The sequence below is a fragment of the Panthera tigris genome, chromosome D3 (assembly GCF_018350195.1).
Source record: "Panthera tigris isolate Pti1 chromosome D3, P.tigris_Pti1_mat1.1, whole genome shotgun sequence".
NCBI classification, from domain to species: Eukaryota; Metazoa; Chordata; class Mammalia; order Carnivora; family Felidae; genus Panthera; species Panthera tigris.
The window spans coordinates 43,825,109-43,840,682 of NC_056671.1; the positions used below are offsets into that span (position 1 = coordinate 43,825,109).

At 38.1% G+C, this 15,574-nt stretch overlaps 1 protein-coding gene and 1 long non-coding RNA gene across 5 annotated transcripts in view; one reads left to right on the plus strand and one right to left on the minus strand.

Annotated features, from left to right (window-relative positions):
• ROCK1 (Rho associated coiled-coil containing protein kinase 1) overlaps positions 1–12,221 on the minus strand; it is a 175,524-nt gene extending 163,303 nt beyond the window's left edge. For all 4 annotated transcript variants that reach the window (XM_042961918.1, XM_042961917.1, XM_015534773.2 and 1 more), the window contains exon 1: positions 11,302–12,221. In XM_042961918.1, the coding sequence (XP_042817852.1) occupies positions 11,302–11,394 (93 nt within the window). In that variant the 5' untranslated portion in view covers positions 11,395–12,221. The remainder of the gene's footprint in view (positions 1–11,301) is intronic.
• Positions 12,222–12,495: 274 nt separating this feature from the next.
• LOC122232745 overlaps positions 12,496–15,574 on the plus strand; it is a 30,558-nt gene continuing 27,479 nt past the window's right edge. The window contains exons 1-2 of the long non-coding RNA XR_006210134.1: positions 12,496–12,551; positions 13,785–13,819. This is a non-coding gene — a long non-coding RNA (uncharacterized LOC122232745). The remainder of the gene's footprint in view (positions 12,552–13,784; positions 13,820–15,574) is intronic.

Here is a 15,574-nt window from a genome sequence, read left to right on the forward strand (position 1 = left end):
AGGAAAGATATGGCCTGGAACTGTGAGAACAAACGTTGGGAAAAGCAGTAGAAAGTAGAAAGTGAAAAAATCCGGGGCGCCTGGGTGGCTTGGTCGGTTAAGCGTCCGACTTCGGCTCAGGTCATGATCTCACGGTCCGTGAGTTCAAGCCCCGCGTCGGGCTCTGTGCTGACAGCTCAGAGCCTGGAGCCTGTTTCAGATTCTGTGTCTCCCTCTCTCTCTGCCCCTCCCCTGTTCATGCTCTGTCTCTGTCTCAAAAATAAATAAACGTTAAAAAAAAAAAAATTAAAAAAAAAAAAAATCCACCTGGACCAGACTATTTTGGAGAATAACAGGAAGTAAGGTAAGCTAAATAGGTAAGCTAAGACCACATGACAAAAAGCACTAAAGTTAAGAAAATGAAAGATATAGTATGGACTACATAGGCAAACTGCTAGGATGTCCCACTAATACAAGAATGTTGGGTTAAAAGTCTGGACTTGGGTAGGGCAGCAATAACAGAAAGCAAAGATAAGACTCAAAAAATATCTCAAATGAAGAACCCCATTCTACTGTTCTCCCAAGTTTATAAGCAGTATTTCTAACTACAGTGGAGACGTCATCAAATCTATAATATAAAGGTAAAGAAAAAAGTAACTATTAACACCTGGATATAAATTATTTCATTTAATCCTCATAAGTAAAACCTATGAAGTAAATATTATCATGATTTTCATTTTGCAGATTTAATATAAGAAAGTTAGATACTTGTCCAAGATCACAAAACTAAATAAAAAGCTGGCCTGTGGTATAGGGAGGTGGATAATAATACACTTGGTCAGCACAAAAGTCTTCTTTCCCAGGACAAATTATAAAGATTTACAATGATGACAATGATGATGATGATAATGATAGCTAACATCTACTAAATGCTGGGAACTATGCAAAGCATGTTACATGCATTATCAGATTTAATACTCTTAACAGCCCTGTAAGAGTTTATGATTAATCTTATTTGAGGATGATGTGTTTGAGGTTTAAAAAAGTCAAGAACTTTACCCAACAATCACTAAGTTGTACACTTGAAACTAATATAAAATTGTGTGTCTACTATGCTCAAATTAAAAAAAAAAAAAAAAAAAAAAAAAAAAAAACTTTACCGCAAGTCACGAGGCTAATAAATGGCTGACCTGAGTAGGATTCAAAATCAGACAGTCTGACTCCAGAGCATGCTCTTAACCATTAGGCTATACTGCCTCTATGATTACAGATTACTAGAAATAAGCAGAGGAAATGCAATTAGGTTGAGATAAGTAAACACTTTCAGAGTGGATGATAAAAATTAGAGAAACATTTTCTTTGTCCCACTGCTAAAGGAACAGTGAAATTTAAGCAATCAATGAAAGAAGAAATAGAAATGTGTATCTAAAACAGAATTTCTTAATAACATTGGAAATTTAAATAAACTTGTATCTAAAGACAAATTAATCTGGACAGGGTTTCAATTAGTAAATTTTGTATTATACTCCTAAAGAAAACTAAAGTTCAGGGACTGGGTATTATCTGTCCGAGGCCAATACAACTTTTCAATATATAATGTACAGAGTCAATTAGATGAATACAACTTAAGGCATCAGTTCCCCCAACCCCACCGCATTCAGCTCAGTTTTTCTTTCACTATATCATACCCACATTCTTAGAAATCAAACAAATGTGTAATTCTGTTAGTATTGTTAGAAAGATTTTTCATGTAAAATACAAACTCAAAGTGATGATAAACTCAGATTGGAATTATCAGTATAAAGAATGTTTTCTTCTTTTCAAAAATAATATTTCATAGTTCTATTCATTAAACAAGAACAAGAAGCAATTTCAACCCAGTAGCAGTGAATACTCCTATAATCCAGATTGTGGTCTCAAAGTATCATTCCCCACTAAAAGGAAAAGTAATGGCTGACTTCCAAGTCTGGGGTAAGAAATGTACAATATGAGCCTGGGCATCTTATTATACAAAAAACAAGGAAGCTCTACCAAAGAGTACTAGAGTCATATACAAATCAGATGGGAACCAATGTAGAGACTCCCATTAGTCAAAGGACAAACTGAGCATCAAATAAGGATGACAAAAATCGACTGAAACACACTAAATTTTTTTAATGTCTTCCATAATGATCCTAAAAATAAAAAACAAAACAGAGGGAGGAATGGATGGATGGATGTATGGAGGGAGGGATGCTGACTGGGTAATATCTTGTTTACTGACCCTTAGAGACTGGTTCAATGAGTTCTTTTGCATACTAGCTTTTCAGGCAATGGGAGACCACAGTAGGAGACTATAAGGTAGGAGGTCGATAAAGGCAGGGGATGTATTCTCCTGGTTCTCTCACTGCCAGATCAACATGCTTCTCTCTATTTGAAATCACAGCCCCTGTCAGATATTTCATGGTATGCAAATAGCCCGATAGATGATGAGTGAAAGTTCTTAAATTCATAAGTTCTCTTAACAGGAACAAACAGAGGGTTACTGGAGAGGTTATGAGAAGGGGGATGGGCTAAATGGGTAAGGGGGATTAAGGAATCTACTCCTGAAATCATTGTTGCACTATATGCTAACTAATTTGGATGTAAATTATAAAATTAAAAAAAGAAAGAAATACATAAGTTCTCTTAACAGAAGAATTATAGCTAATAAATGTAAAAGAAATGATAGAATTAGAAAGTCATTATTTTGCTATCTTTAGTGAAATAATTGACTCAATGAAGACCACAAATGGATGGAACCATTAGGTAAAAGGATAATGAAGGATTTTACAAAGGAAATTATTATAGGCTATTACCACCTGAACACATTAATCAACCTTAGCATCACTAAGGGTGGGTCAACCAGGTATTATATGCCTCTTGATGTGAAGCAAAAGAAAACACAATCTATGGGGCGCCTGGGTGGTTCAGTCAGTTAAGGGTCCGACTTTGGCTCTGGTCATGATCTCACGGTGAGTTCGAGCCCCACATCAGGCTCTGCACTGACAGCGTGGAGCCCGCTTGGGATTCTCTCTCTCCCTCTCTCTCTACCTCTGTCCCATACTTGCTCTCTCAAAATAAACTTTAAAAATAAAAAAGAAAACATAATTTATGAAATACTCTTGACTAAAAATTTGTAATAATTAAAATCAAGCCTTTAGATCTAACTACCAATTTACAGGAAATATGGAAGATGCAGAAGCAAATTAAATCACATTACAAGAAAACAACAGAAATCCAGAATGTTAAACACTGTACGGTACCAATGACCCAGTTTTTTTCAGCAAGACAATGTGGGGGTGAGGGGTAGACAAGACAGAGGGGGAAAAGACTGAACCACACAATAAAGAGACTTGAAAGACCTAACCAACAAAAGCAACATGTGGGCTTTGGATCCAGATTCTAATAAAGCGACTGCAAAAAGCACATTGTTTTATATGACCAGATAAATATGAATAAAACTGGGAATCAATGGTACCAAGAAGCTTTTAATTTTGTTAGACATGATAATGGCCATGGTGGCAATGAAGAAAACATTCTTTGTTTTTTTAGAGATACTTACTAAAGTATGTAGGGGTGAATGAAATGATTAGTATCTAGAATCTGGAATTTAAAATATTTTGGCAAGAAAAAAAATATTTTGGCAAGTAAAAGGGTGATTGTTGAAGCAAGTGTGATAAAATTTTGAAAACTGAGAATCTGGGTAATGGGAGTTCACTATACTATTTTCCCTACTTCTGTGTATGTTAAAATTTTTCATTTACAAAATTACCAAGTAAAACAAAAATAAATGTTCTTTCCACCATAACGATAGTTTCCAAACTTGAATATGTCTAAGAATCCACAACCCATGCAGGATCCTAGGACTCATCCCAAAAAATTCTGATTTTGTTTGTCTGGGCATGGGCCCAGATTCCATTTTTAACAAGTTCTCGAGCGAATCTGATACAGACAATCTACAGACACATATCTGAGAATTATACATGTAGACTACTTTACCACAAGTCTTTAAATATATCCCAAGCCTTAAAGGAAAGGTGTGATCATACCTCTTACCTCCCCTTTAAGCCTTACCCCACTCCTATCTGCTCAAAATTTACCCTTTTCCTGAGACTACCAGTTCTATGAAAGCAGGATCCCTGTTTGAACTCACCATGGTGTCCCCATCTGAGTGCCTAGTACACAGTACACCATATAAACATTTGCTGAATGAATGAATAACAGCAGAGAAAAGGGAAGACTTAAAACTCAGGAGCACTATTTCAAAATGAATTCCTCTGAGATAAAATGTCAATTTCTTTCCAAAAGTCGATATAGGAGCATGGAGTAAAGACTATAAAGTATGAGGATAACAGTAAAATAAAAATAAAATAAACATAAATAGGGGCGCCCGGGTGGCTTAGTCGGTGGACTGTCTGACTCTTGATTTTGGCTTAGGTCACGATCCCAGGGTCATGGGATCAAGACCTGCACTGGGCTCTACACTTTACATGGAGCCTGCTTAAGATTCTCTCTTTCTCTCCCTCTCTCTCTCTCTCCCCTTCTTTCTCTCTCTCTCTCCCTCCCTCCCTCCCTGCCACTCTCCCTCACTCGTCCTCTCAATAAATAAATAAACAAAATTTAAAAATAAACAAACATAGTAATAAAGAAGGGACACAGGTTAGCAAACCTTCTAAAATAAGACACAAATTTAAAAAAGTATAAGACAACTTCTCACTTCTCTGAGACATCAATTTTGAACATTAATTTGAACATCTAACACCCCACTAACTCTTTAGAAACTACAGTGAAAATGTACTTCTGTATTTCACAATCCCAAACAGGGAGGGCAGGTATATTAGAGAAATAAACTACATGTATACAATTTAATGGATATGCAAATAAGTAACTCAATTACTACCTTCTTTGTTCAAAAAGTACAAACCTCTATAAAGTTATGAACACAAGTCACAAATGCAAAAATAAAAAAGTGCCAAATATAACAATTAACACTTTAGGATGATCTTCTATGGCTATATAAAACTTGTTGCAAAAATAGCACTTACCAAAGATAATTACTATTCTTATATTTCTACCCTAACACCATTTAACTTTTAAATTCTATCTCTTAAATAATGAATCAATGACACAACTTTTTAAGGTTTTTATAAAAGTATAATAAACAAAGACTCATAGAAGTTTTAGAGACACAGTGGGTATCAGCAACTATATGGCCCAACTCTTCATTCTACAAATGGGGAAACTGAAACCTAGATAAGAAAAAAGATTTACTTGGTCACACAGAGAATTAAGAGCAAAACAAGTTTATGACAATGCTCTGAATTTTCAGTCCAGAGGGTTTTTTTTCAATATAAAACATTTTCCATTGTGAAATGCAACACTATCTGTTCATCTTCTTGTACATCACGAGTGTGGTATCCATCAGCTATGCTCTATAGTTAAACTAAATGGATGTACCTCTTTTTCAGTGAGGGATGGGAATGGGGAAGTAGAGCTACTTGACTATCTTCAGCGACAGAACTCCATGTGTATATTTCCTGACGTGGGGTTTTCTGTCATACGTGAAAACAATCTCTATAGTTTTTACCATATACACACAGTAACAAAACTTACAATTATGAACTAAAACTAAACTGAAAAGTTATGCAAAAACTAAAACTGAGAATTTACTCTTTGTTCATTACAAAAATTTTTTATGTGGTTCCTTCTTCTGGATTAAAAACATTTCTGACTCAAGAGATTAATGAATGGTCCAATTCATGTCTCAGCTGTTACTCTGAGCCACCTCTCTATACACCCACAGGGTTACTTGTAGTGCAAGAGGGCCTATTTACAGAGCACATACTGAAAGTATAACAGACACAGAAAGAGGACAAGATAAGAACTCAATCTCCATAAACTAGCTCCAAACTGCCTTTCTTATAAATATAAACCCTTGGCACAAAGTAGGTATGTTATAAGTCATGACTAAATGAATAAACAGTCTCCAAAGTCCCTCCCCATTCTACAGAATCCCATTTAAATATCTCCATTTTCAGTTACAACTGGTTTAGACACTTCAGTAAAGTACAGCTGGATTATGAATTTATGGGTATGGCTTGAGGTGCCAGCATTACTCTGTACTTACAGAAGACAATAAATATCAACTTCTAGCCTAAGCGCCGTAACATATAACAGGAATACTATAAATATGATGAAGTAGTTACCAATTCACAAATGCTTACTAAATGCCATATGCTCTGATAATTGTTTAGTCTGTATTATCTAACCCTTACAACAATCTAGTAGTATTATCCCCCTACTTTCCTAAAGATAAAATAAACTCTGGAGGTAAAAATAATTCACCTAAAATCATCTAGCAAGTACATGGCAGAGCCTACATTTGAATCCAAGTTTAAGAGCCTACCCAAAGATTCGCTCAATGGTGTAATTTGTTTTTGTTATTTTTTTTTAATTCTTGCGACATATTAACATCAAAACAGTCTGGTCAAGGGGCACCTACATGGCTCAGTTGGTTAAGGGCCCAACTCGATCTTGGCTCAAATCATGATCTCACAGTTTGTGATGTGAGCCCCATGTCAGGCTCTGCACTGAAAATGCAGATCCTATTTGGGATTCTCTCTCCCCCCCTCTCTCTGCGCCCCTCCTCTTGAAATAAATAAATGAACTTTAAAAACAGTCTCGTCCAAACCAAGCAGATATGCAATTGACACTGATAACACCCATTAACTCATAAATTATGAACAGTGACATAGTGTTTTAGGCTCAAGGATTTAATGACCTCAGGTCTTTTTATTTCACTAATATAACCCCAAATGTGATCAATTCAACTGGTAGGATGCACAGAGAGATTAGAGAGCAATAATCTAGACTGTGGAACGCTAGCCAAAATCTGTTGAAATAATCCAACATGTGGCATAGGATTGTTTAAATTCAAAACAAAAATTCCAGGTGAGTGACAAAGACAGTAGTGATGTCAATGACCAATAAGTGTATGGAAGAAATTTTATTTTAGAATATAAGGAATTTTCATGACATCCAAGTATAGGTGCGTAGTGGACAGTCAGACACTGAGGATTTAAAACCAGAAAAAAAAAGACTGAAAAGTAAAGACTTGGATCTCATGGGCATAGAGATGACAGTGGCTGAAGCTGTAAGAATGGATGAAATTCCAAGACAGTGAAGAAAATGATAAGCATTACAAGACCAAAGATTAAGACAGAAAAAGAAGTCAGCAATGAAAAGACAGGAAAGTAGTACTAGGTTAGGAAGCCAAAGAAAAGACAATTTAAAGAAAAACTCAAAAACGAACACCTGAAACTTTGTTTGCGTATGCCTCCCACATTCTGAAAAACTGACTAATGAAAAATGGTGGTAACAAGTATGTAGGAAGGGAACAGCAGTGTTAGAACTCAGTATGCACTGTTCAACTAATATTGGTTCCCTTCCCTCCATTCTACCCACTACTGCTGTACCTCCACCAGCAAACAAAAACTAGAAAAAATGGTTATGCTCTTAATTGCATCCGGAAGCAGTAAGCTAAACATGCTAAAGGCAAGATAGCTGTATTTTCAAGAAATGCATGTCACACTTCAAGACAAATATATACCTAACGCTCCCACCCAACTACCTTTGTTTTTCTTTTTTAATTTACAAACCATATCCATTTTCCCCCTTTGGAAATTTAGACTTAATAGAGGTACTCAAAAACATTAAGAAATTGTTAATAACCCCTGGATAAAATAATTGTAAACTTAAAGAAAAAGCAGGAAAAAGGAAAACAGCTCGTGATAATCATTATAAACTCTAACATGGACAGTAAGAGAACCATTAAGATACTGGAAAGAATGTGACTTAGAGAAAACCAAGGTTGAGTGATTTGGATGCTCTAGAAAATAAGTGAATAGTTACCATAATATTATCTTAGGATCTGCAGACTATTTAAGCATTCATATTTGCAGTATGAAAAAGACTTATCTAGTTCTTAAATTATATGTGTTCAAGAAAAGGTTGGATAGCCACTTAACAGGGCATTTTCCAGCTACATTATTTTATAACTACTAATATTCATCATTAAGACCTCAACAAAAAAAGCTGTTTTGTAAGATGGTTTAAAAGAGATCTGCCAGCAAACTCTTTTGAAACCAAAAGTTTTGGGAACTTTGTGAAGAATGGACCTATTCAAGTAAGTGCAGAACAAACATAATTCAGTAACTTTATTTTTTGATATTACAAAAAAAAAACAAAAACCCTAGAACATGAGTGCCGCAAATGGCACACAATACATACTCAATAAATACCACTTAAATAAATCAACAAAGGCCAAAATAATAGAGAAAAGCAATTAGTTTAAAAGGGCTTTCCTCCCTACAATACAAGAGACATCCAAAGTCCAGACAGGGAAGAAGAGTTAAGAACAGACTCACTGAAAAAAGGTGAAGTTACCTGAGAAGTCATTCTGAATGGTAGAATGAATGAATGAATACTTAATGATAAACATAAAATACCATGCCAAAAAAAAAAAAAAAAAAAAAATCAGGCTAGATACTACAAAACTGGAAAAAGGATCTGTCTCCAAAGAAAAATTCAATCTTTACCGACTTCAGATTAATACGGTAATAAAATTTCAGTAACTATCGATGAACAATTATGAAACCAAATAGAAAAAAGGGCCAAGATTGTAAGACTACAGGAGGGGAAAAAAATCTGTCCATTGACTATTTTCTTTTTCAAAATGTTATTTTACAAGTCTTGGGCTCCAAGATACCAGGCTGTCCTAAGTCTGAAAAGGCCTTGATTGCCTACTTTCTTGACTCTTCCTCTTTTTTCAACTTTCATCTTTTACCCTTAATCATTATATCAATTTCAACTTGCATCTCTGCACAAATGATTTCCAAATTGTTATCTTAATTATGAGCTCAGTTTCCTATCTCCAACAGTCTTCAGATCATTTCTTTGTGGTTAGCCCACTATACTCTAAAACACAAGTCTGAAATTGAACTTATCTACTGCCTATTCTTCCCAAGAGATATCCAAACCCAACTTTGTTTTCACCAGTCTCCCTATAACCTACCTTCAAAATTTTTAGAATCCTCTACCTTCTCTAGCTCTGGTTCCCTCTTCTCTCCAACCCTGCTAATCAATCAAGTTCCATTAATTCTTCCTTTCCCATTTTAATTCCTCAATTTGGGGCTTCAATAATTTCTGTACTATTAATTTAAGAAGCCCCCCAATCTCAACCCATCTCCAGTCTTTTTTCACACACTGCATCCTGCATATAACTAACAGATTCATCTTCATTCATCCTGGAACAGTCTCATTTACAAATATTTTAATAGCCACAACATACTGAAGAAAATCTAAACTCTTGTAGCCTAGCAATAAAATCCTCCACACTCTAACCCCAATCTGTTATTTCCAACTTTATCTTCGGTTCCCCTAAACATCTCATAGCCAATTCATCCCCACCCTCTATTCATGTTATCCTCTACTCCCTCTCTGAATGCCCTCCACCTAAATCCTATCCACTCATCATAAAGCATACTCTGGCCCTCTCAACACACAGTGATTTCTTCCTTTCAATAACCAAGAGCTTGTATTACCTGTACCAATTATTTGAAATCCATCACACATTTTTTTCAAATTTTAAAGTGTTCTGTTTTGTTTCTGTATATGTATGTGAGTTTAGGTCTTGGTTTTCCTAAATAGATTGAATTTTCAAGTAAAGAATCCATGACCTCTACTTCTTTGTATCTTCCCACATTTCAATAAATCTGTGAGGTTCCCCTAAATGAAACTGAGGCAAGAGGCTATAAGACAACTTAACAACAACAAAAAAAGCTACTAAGCCCTCCCTATACTACTGTTTCATGGAATGAGACCAAAAAGCAAAATAGAATCAAAGATACATGGAAATTGGGTAAAATATTAAAAGAAAATTTGGACTTCTTAAAAGAGACAGATACTCCTAGTAGAAAGATGTGTTGTTCTAATTTCTTCCACTTCTCTCATTCAATAAAATGTTTTAAACTATATTAAGTATCCACCATCCTGTTTCTCAATATGAAGAGCATCCATAACGTAGGTGAGACATTTCAAAAACATAAACCACAAGACTTTCATTTCACAGTCAAGGATGCTTAGAGTAATTCTGAAAACTTTGGGGAGAAACTTTCTTGTAAAACAGGACACGTTTAAAAATCTGCACAGGTATTTAGAGTAACTAAAATGCATGTTAATATTAAATGATCTACATAATTTTCCTGATTCATGAGATTTTTAAATATGATTTCTCTGAATGGCATTATTTTGTTCAGCTAATCTTAATCCCAAATATTGTACATATCTAACATTAATTCTCTGAGGAGGCTGTAAATAACTATCCATATAGATATACTCCCTGAAACTTTAGAGATTATGTGTTTTTGTTTGGACTAAAATAGAATCATAAATAACTGTTAGTTGTTCAGCAAAGTAAAAGAAGAAATTCGCTTGCAGAGTTTGCAACTATTAGTATCAGGGAAAATAGACAAAACTTAAAAACTCTACCTACAGATAACTATGTTATCAACTACTGAGAAATCTTTAAAATTTTGCCTTTTATTTCATAAAAACTTATTTAGAATGTTTTAAAAGTGACAGTGGTTAAGCACACCACCATCAAAAAAGGCAGTTATAATATCTGTGCGATACTTTTGTAATAAACAATACTGTAAAAGAGTTAATATTGTGATGACCTATCATCAGTTACCTTAGGTTTTTAGACTTAATAGTCCATCAAAAAGTTCCTCCAGATTCAAGTCACCTATGACATTTTGGCTCAAAAATCACTTCCTCAATATCGATTCTCCATTGTCACTTTCAAGTCTAAAAACTAAACCCTTAAGGAGCTAAATCGCTCTAAGTGGAAAGTAGTCTTTCCAGCATTACTGTCAAACCGATCAAAAAGATTAATACTACTAAGATCATCATTCAACAAACTATATACGCAATAACTGACGTGGTAACTTTTTATGTGATGCCTGAAATAGAGGTTTATAAGTATCTTTTGGATAATGATGAACTGAGTCAGACCTAAGAGTTCAGAGAGTAGTTAGCACAGAGCCAGTCCGATGATAAATAAGGACACGGGAGGAGATTTTAGTAGTGCTCCAAAGGCTCTTCAGGAAAAACGGCAGATTTTGATGTTTTCCAAGATTATGCACACCTGACACTTTCTTTTGCAAATAACTAGACTGAATGCAAGAGGAAGGCAAATATATACAGAACCCCAGACAAGCAAAAGACAACAGTGCTACTCACCAGCAAACAATCCGAATTCACTTCCGATTTGGGATCCCGCAGCAGGTTGTCGATTTTTTCAAACCGAGTCTCAAAACTGTCCCCAGTCGACATGTTGCTGCTACTGTGACAATACCTTCGTACCAGCAGCACCAGCAGCGGAAAGCAATTTCAACCAACTTCCTCCAGCGGTGGGTTCGCAGCCGCGGGGCGGAGGAGCCGGAACCTCAGGGTCACCAGGTGCGCCCGGTTCCCTCTCCTTCCCCTCACTGAGGGGATCTCCGCTGTCCAGACCCCGGGCCGGGGGCAACGGCGACCCACAGCCGCTCCGACGCCCAAAGTCGCATCCCACCCGGCAGCCCCTCACGACAGCCGACAGCGCCGTCGCCACCAGCCTTGTCGCTCCGGCGAGGTGCTTCAGCTTAGCGGGCCCCAGCCGCCTTCGCCATGGAGGGTTCCCCGTCCCGAGATGGGTCGGAGGGGAGAGAGAAAGAGAAGCAGGGTGGAGACTCTTTTGGGCAGCAGGGGAGGGAGAAGAGGAAAGGCGAAAACGAAGGGCGGGTGCGGAGCTGTGCCAGCTGCCGCCGCCGCTTGGGCCACGGGCCCGGCCCGCTCCACTCTGAAGTGCTGTAGGCGGTCTAGCCCCGCATCCCCGGCTTTACTTGGCGCGGCCCCGACGCACCGTACCGACTCAGCCAAGAGGTGGTCCCCACGGGATAGCCTCACTCTCCCATTTTGTCCGTCGCTGCTGGGGCTGCTACCGCGGTGTCCGGCGGGGCAGGGCGAGGTCGGTGCCCGATGGAGACTTAGGAGAGGAAGGCTAGAGAGCTCGCGGTGAGGAAGACGACAGTCGGGTCCCGGCGCTGCTTGATGGGGGAGATTCTGGGAGGGGCTGCGTCCCCTGCTCCGGAGAGGGCGAGTCGCGGTGGCGAATGCCTGGGGGGGGGGGGTGGGGCGAGGGGGGCCGTGAGGGACTAATATGTCCGCCTTCCTGTTCAAACAAACGGAGACCGCCGGCGCGGAGTGCGCATGCGGGGCGCGGACGCTCGGAAGGAGAATCGGCTCGGCGCCGCGCGCGCGCGCGCGCACGCCGGCGTCTCCGCCGGGCCGGGCAGGGCCGGGCGGGGCGGAAGGAGGGGCGCGCCCGAGGCCTCTCAGGCGGGCTGGGAGGAGCGGACTGGGTGCGGCAGCCGGCCCCGCCTTCGCCCCGGCAGGCTCTGAGGAGCCCAGCAAAGCTTTGGACCGGTAGAGGAGGTCGGAGCCGGAGGAGGGTGAGCCGGCGGGGTTGCAGCGGAGCTCTTGCTGCCTTTGGTCGCGTCCTGGCAGCTGCCTCACTTCTGCTTCCTGTGGGCTGCAACAGCGGTCCGGGGCTTTCTGACAAGAAAGAAAGTGTGCTTGTTATTGTCATTTTGCAAATAGGTTCTTTTTTAAGGCAAGATGCCTTTTTGCCACCAGGCAGCAGCATTTTGGCACCAGCGGAGTAGTGTTGCCCGTATCGTCCCCGCCCTTCGTGAACACCATAAGGTTTAAACCGTGTGCGATTCCATGGGAAAATTACGAAGCAGTCCCATAAGCCGACTGTGTGTGTCAGGGGAGCACCAAAATATTAACTCTGGATGATATAGTTCAGAGAAGCCAAGTTCACTTTATTTTTTAAAAAATCTCCTAGAAAAAAAATCAATGTTTTTAAGTTATTCATACTAACTTAAATTAGTATTTAATTTAATTAATTTATTTAATTAGTTAAATTAGTATAACTTAACTATTCATACTAGTTCTCCCACACCATTATCATTCCCATTGTATTTCTCTTTTGATGTGTGATCCTGCCTTTCAATTTCAAAGCGTTCAGTGAAATTTAAAATTGTGATTTTACCAGAACCCTTGTAGAATATGAAAATTATGGGCATTTCCTCTTAAATCAATTGCTTCATTGACTGTGGTGTGAGAGGGTACTTGTTACTCAATCTGCAAAGTAATGTTCTGCACTGCTGTCAGTGGGAAATGTACTTTAATTTATTTCTTATCTTTAGTTTTGCCCATAGGTCAAATTAAAGATTGCTAGAAATAGAAAATGTGGGTATTTTACCACACGCTGGTAAATACTACAGATGAACCTATTGTCTTTCTATATAAAAAAAACATTGTACAGCATCGGATCGGCCCACCAACTTTCTGCAGTGAGTCAGAGGTTAGAAAAATGTTACATTGTTTGAAAAATGTCTATCTTCACTTTATTACATACAAGAAATATTTAGATATAAAGCCATTGTACAAATCAAGATAGGAAGTAAGTCTTCACAAAAATCATAACAAAGGACAACTAAACAAAATTCAGGTATTTTATTAAATGCTTTTGCAGTGACTTCTTGGCTTCATCCAGTATTTTAAGCTGGTCATGTGAATTAAATTTATTTTTAAGCAGAGGGCTTAAAATAAATCTGGCAGTTGCCCTAAAATAAATTTCCTAAACTCTGCTTGTCCTTTTTTATTACCATTTTTAGGTATTCTTTGGAATTTTGTTGTTTCTCGGAGAACTGTGAGTATTATATTGCTTTCCATTGGACACATGAAAAAGTACGAGTAGCTAAGACAATACATAAGTGGCACTGATAAATATAAGTGGAATTTAAAACCAATCTGGCAAAGCTACTAGAAATATATGTGGGGCCTATATATTTTACTTCCCTATACGGTTAATCTGATTGTAACCCCTGACTAGCTGTCTTTTACCAGAAGATAGATGGATTCTATATGTTTTTTTTTAAATATAAAAGTCCTCACCTATAACAGGGTGAAATCATATGACATTAAAGTTCCTTTCCAACTTTAAAATTCTATTGTGTAGGAGCGCCTGGGTGGCTCAGTCAGTTAAGCCTCTGACTCTTGATCTCAGCTCAGGTCATGAGATCGAGCCTTGAGTCAGACTCTGTGCTGAGTGTGGAGGCTGCTTGGGATTTTCTCTCTCTCTCTCTCTCTCTCTCTGCCCCTCCCCAACCTCAGAATAAATAAATAAATATTTAAGTGAAATAAAACAAAATCCTATTGTGTAATTGTGGCTAATATGTTCAACAGCGTTGTGGATTTTTTTTTTTTTTAACGTTTATTTATTTTTGAGAGAGAGAGACTGAGCATGAGCAGGGGAGGGGCAGAGAGAGAGGGAGACACAGAATCTGAAGCAGCTCCAGGCTCTGAGCTGTCAGTGCAGAGCCCGAAGCAGGGCTCAAACCCACAAGCTGTCAGATCATGACCTGAGCCAAAGTTGGACACTTAACTGACTGAGCCACCCAAGTACCCTGCATTGTGGATATTTGAGGTGATCCTTAAAGTATATATTAAGAGGGGCACCTGGGTGGCTCAGTCAGTTGAGCGTCCAACTTCGGCTCAGGTCATGATCTCACAGTCCGTGAGTTCGAGCCCCACATCGGGCTCTGTGCTGATAGCTCAGAGCCTGGAGCCTGCTTCAGATTCTGTGTCTCCCTCTCTCTCTGACCCTCCCCCGTTCATGCTCTGTCTCTCTCTGTCTCAAAAATAAATAAACATTAAAAAAAAAATTTTTTTTTAAAGGTATATATTAAGATCCTAAGTGCAAATGCAAAATACTGATTTGTATATATAAGAATATAATATTATACATACTGAGCATTTCCATGTGCTAGGAGTTACTCTATGCGTTTTTACATAGAATGTAATTAAAACTTCAAAAGAATTCTGCTATGATTATACCTACATCATAGATGGGGAAACTGAGGTGTAGAAAGATCTGTTACTTGCTCAAGATCATGACAGATCCAGATTGGAACAGAGGCAGTCAAATTCCAGAGTCCCCATTCTTAACAGCTGAGTATGCTAACACTATCCAATCCTAGTATAATAATAAGTATTTCACAACTGTATTATTTACATTAGCACAGATTTAAATGATTCTATGTAAATAAAATTTGCAGTATGATCATAGTTCCTAGGCAAAAATGTGAAATGATTTCAGCAAGGTTCAGAATAAAAAGGACCTTGACAATGTTCAATAACAGTGGCTTAACTATAGGTTTCTAAACACTGGGTCCAAGAACCAGTGGTACTTCTTGGTGGAGTTTTCCTGACCTGCATGCAACAAAATGAGAATAAAGACATATTATTATAATATGTTTTACAAAGTAAGCAGTTCTAATTTAAGACTGTCATTCAGTCTGAAATTCTTTACTATTTTTTTTTTTAATTAAATCTCCTTTCCTTTAAGAAGCAAGAGTAATAGTAAATGGCACAGTTTTTAGTATTCTTACTTGGAAATTTAAAC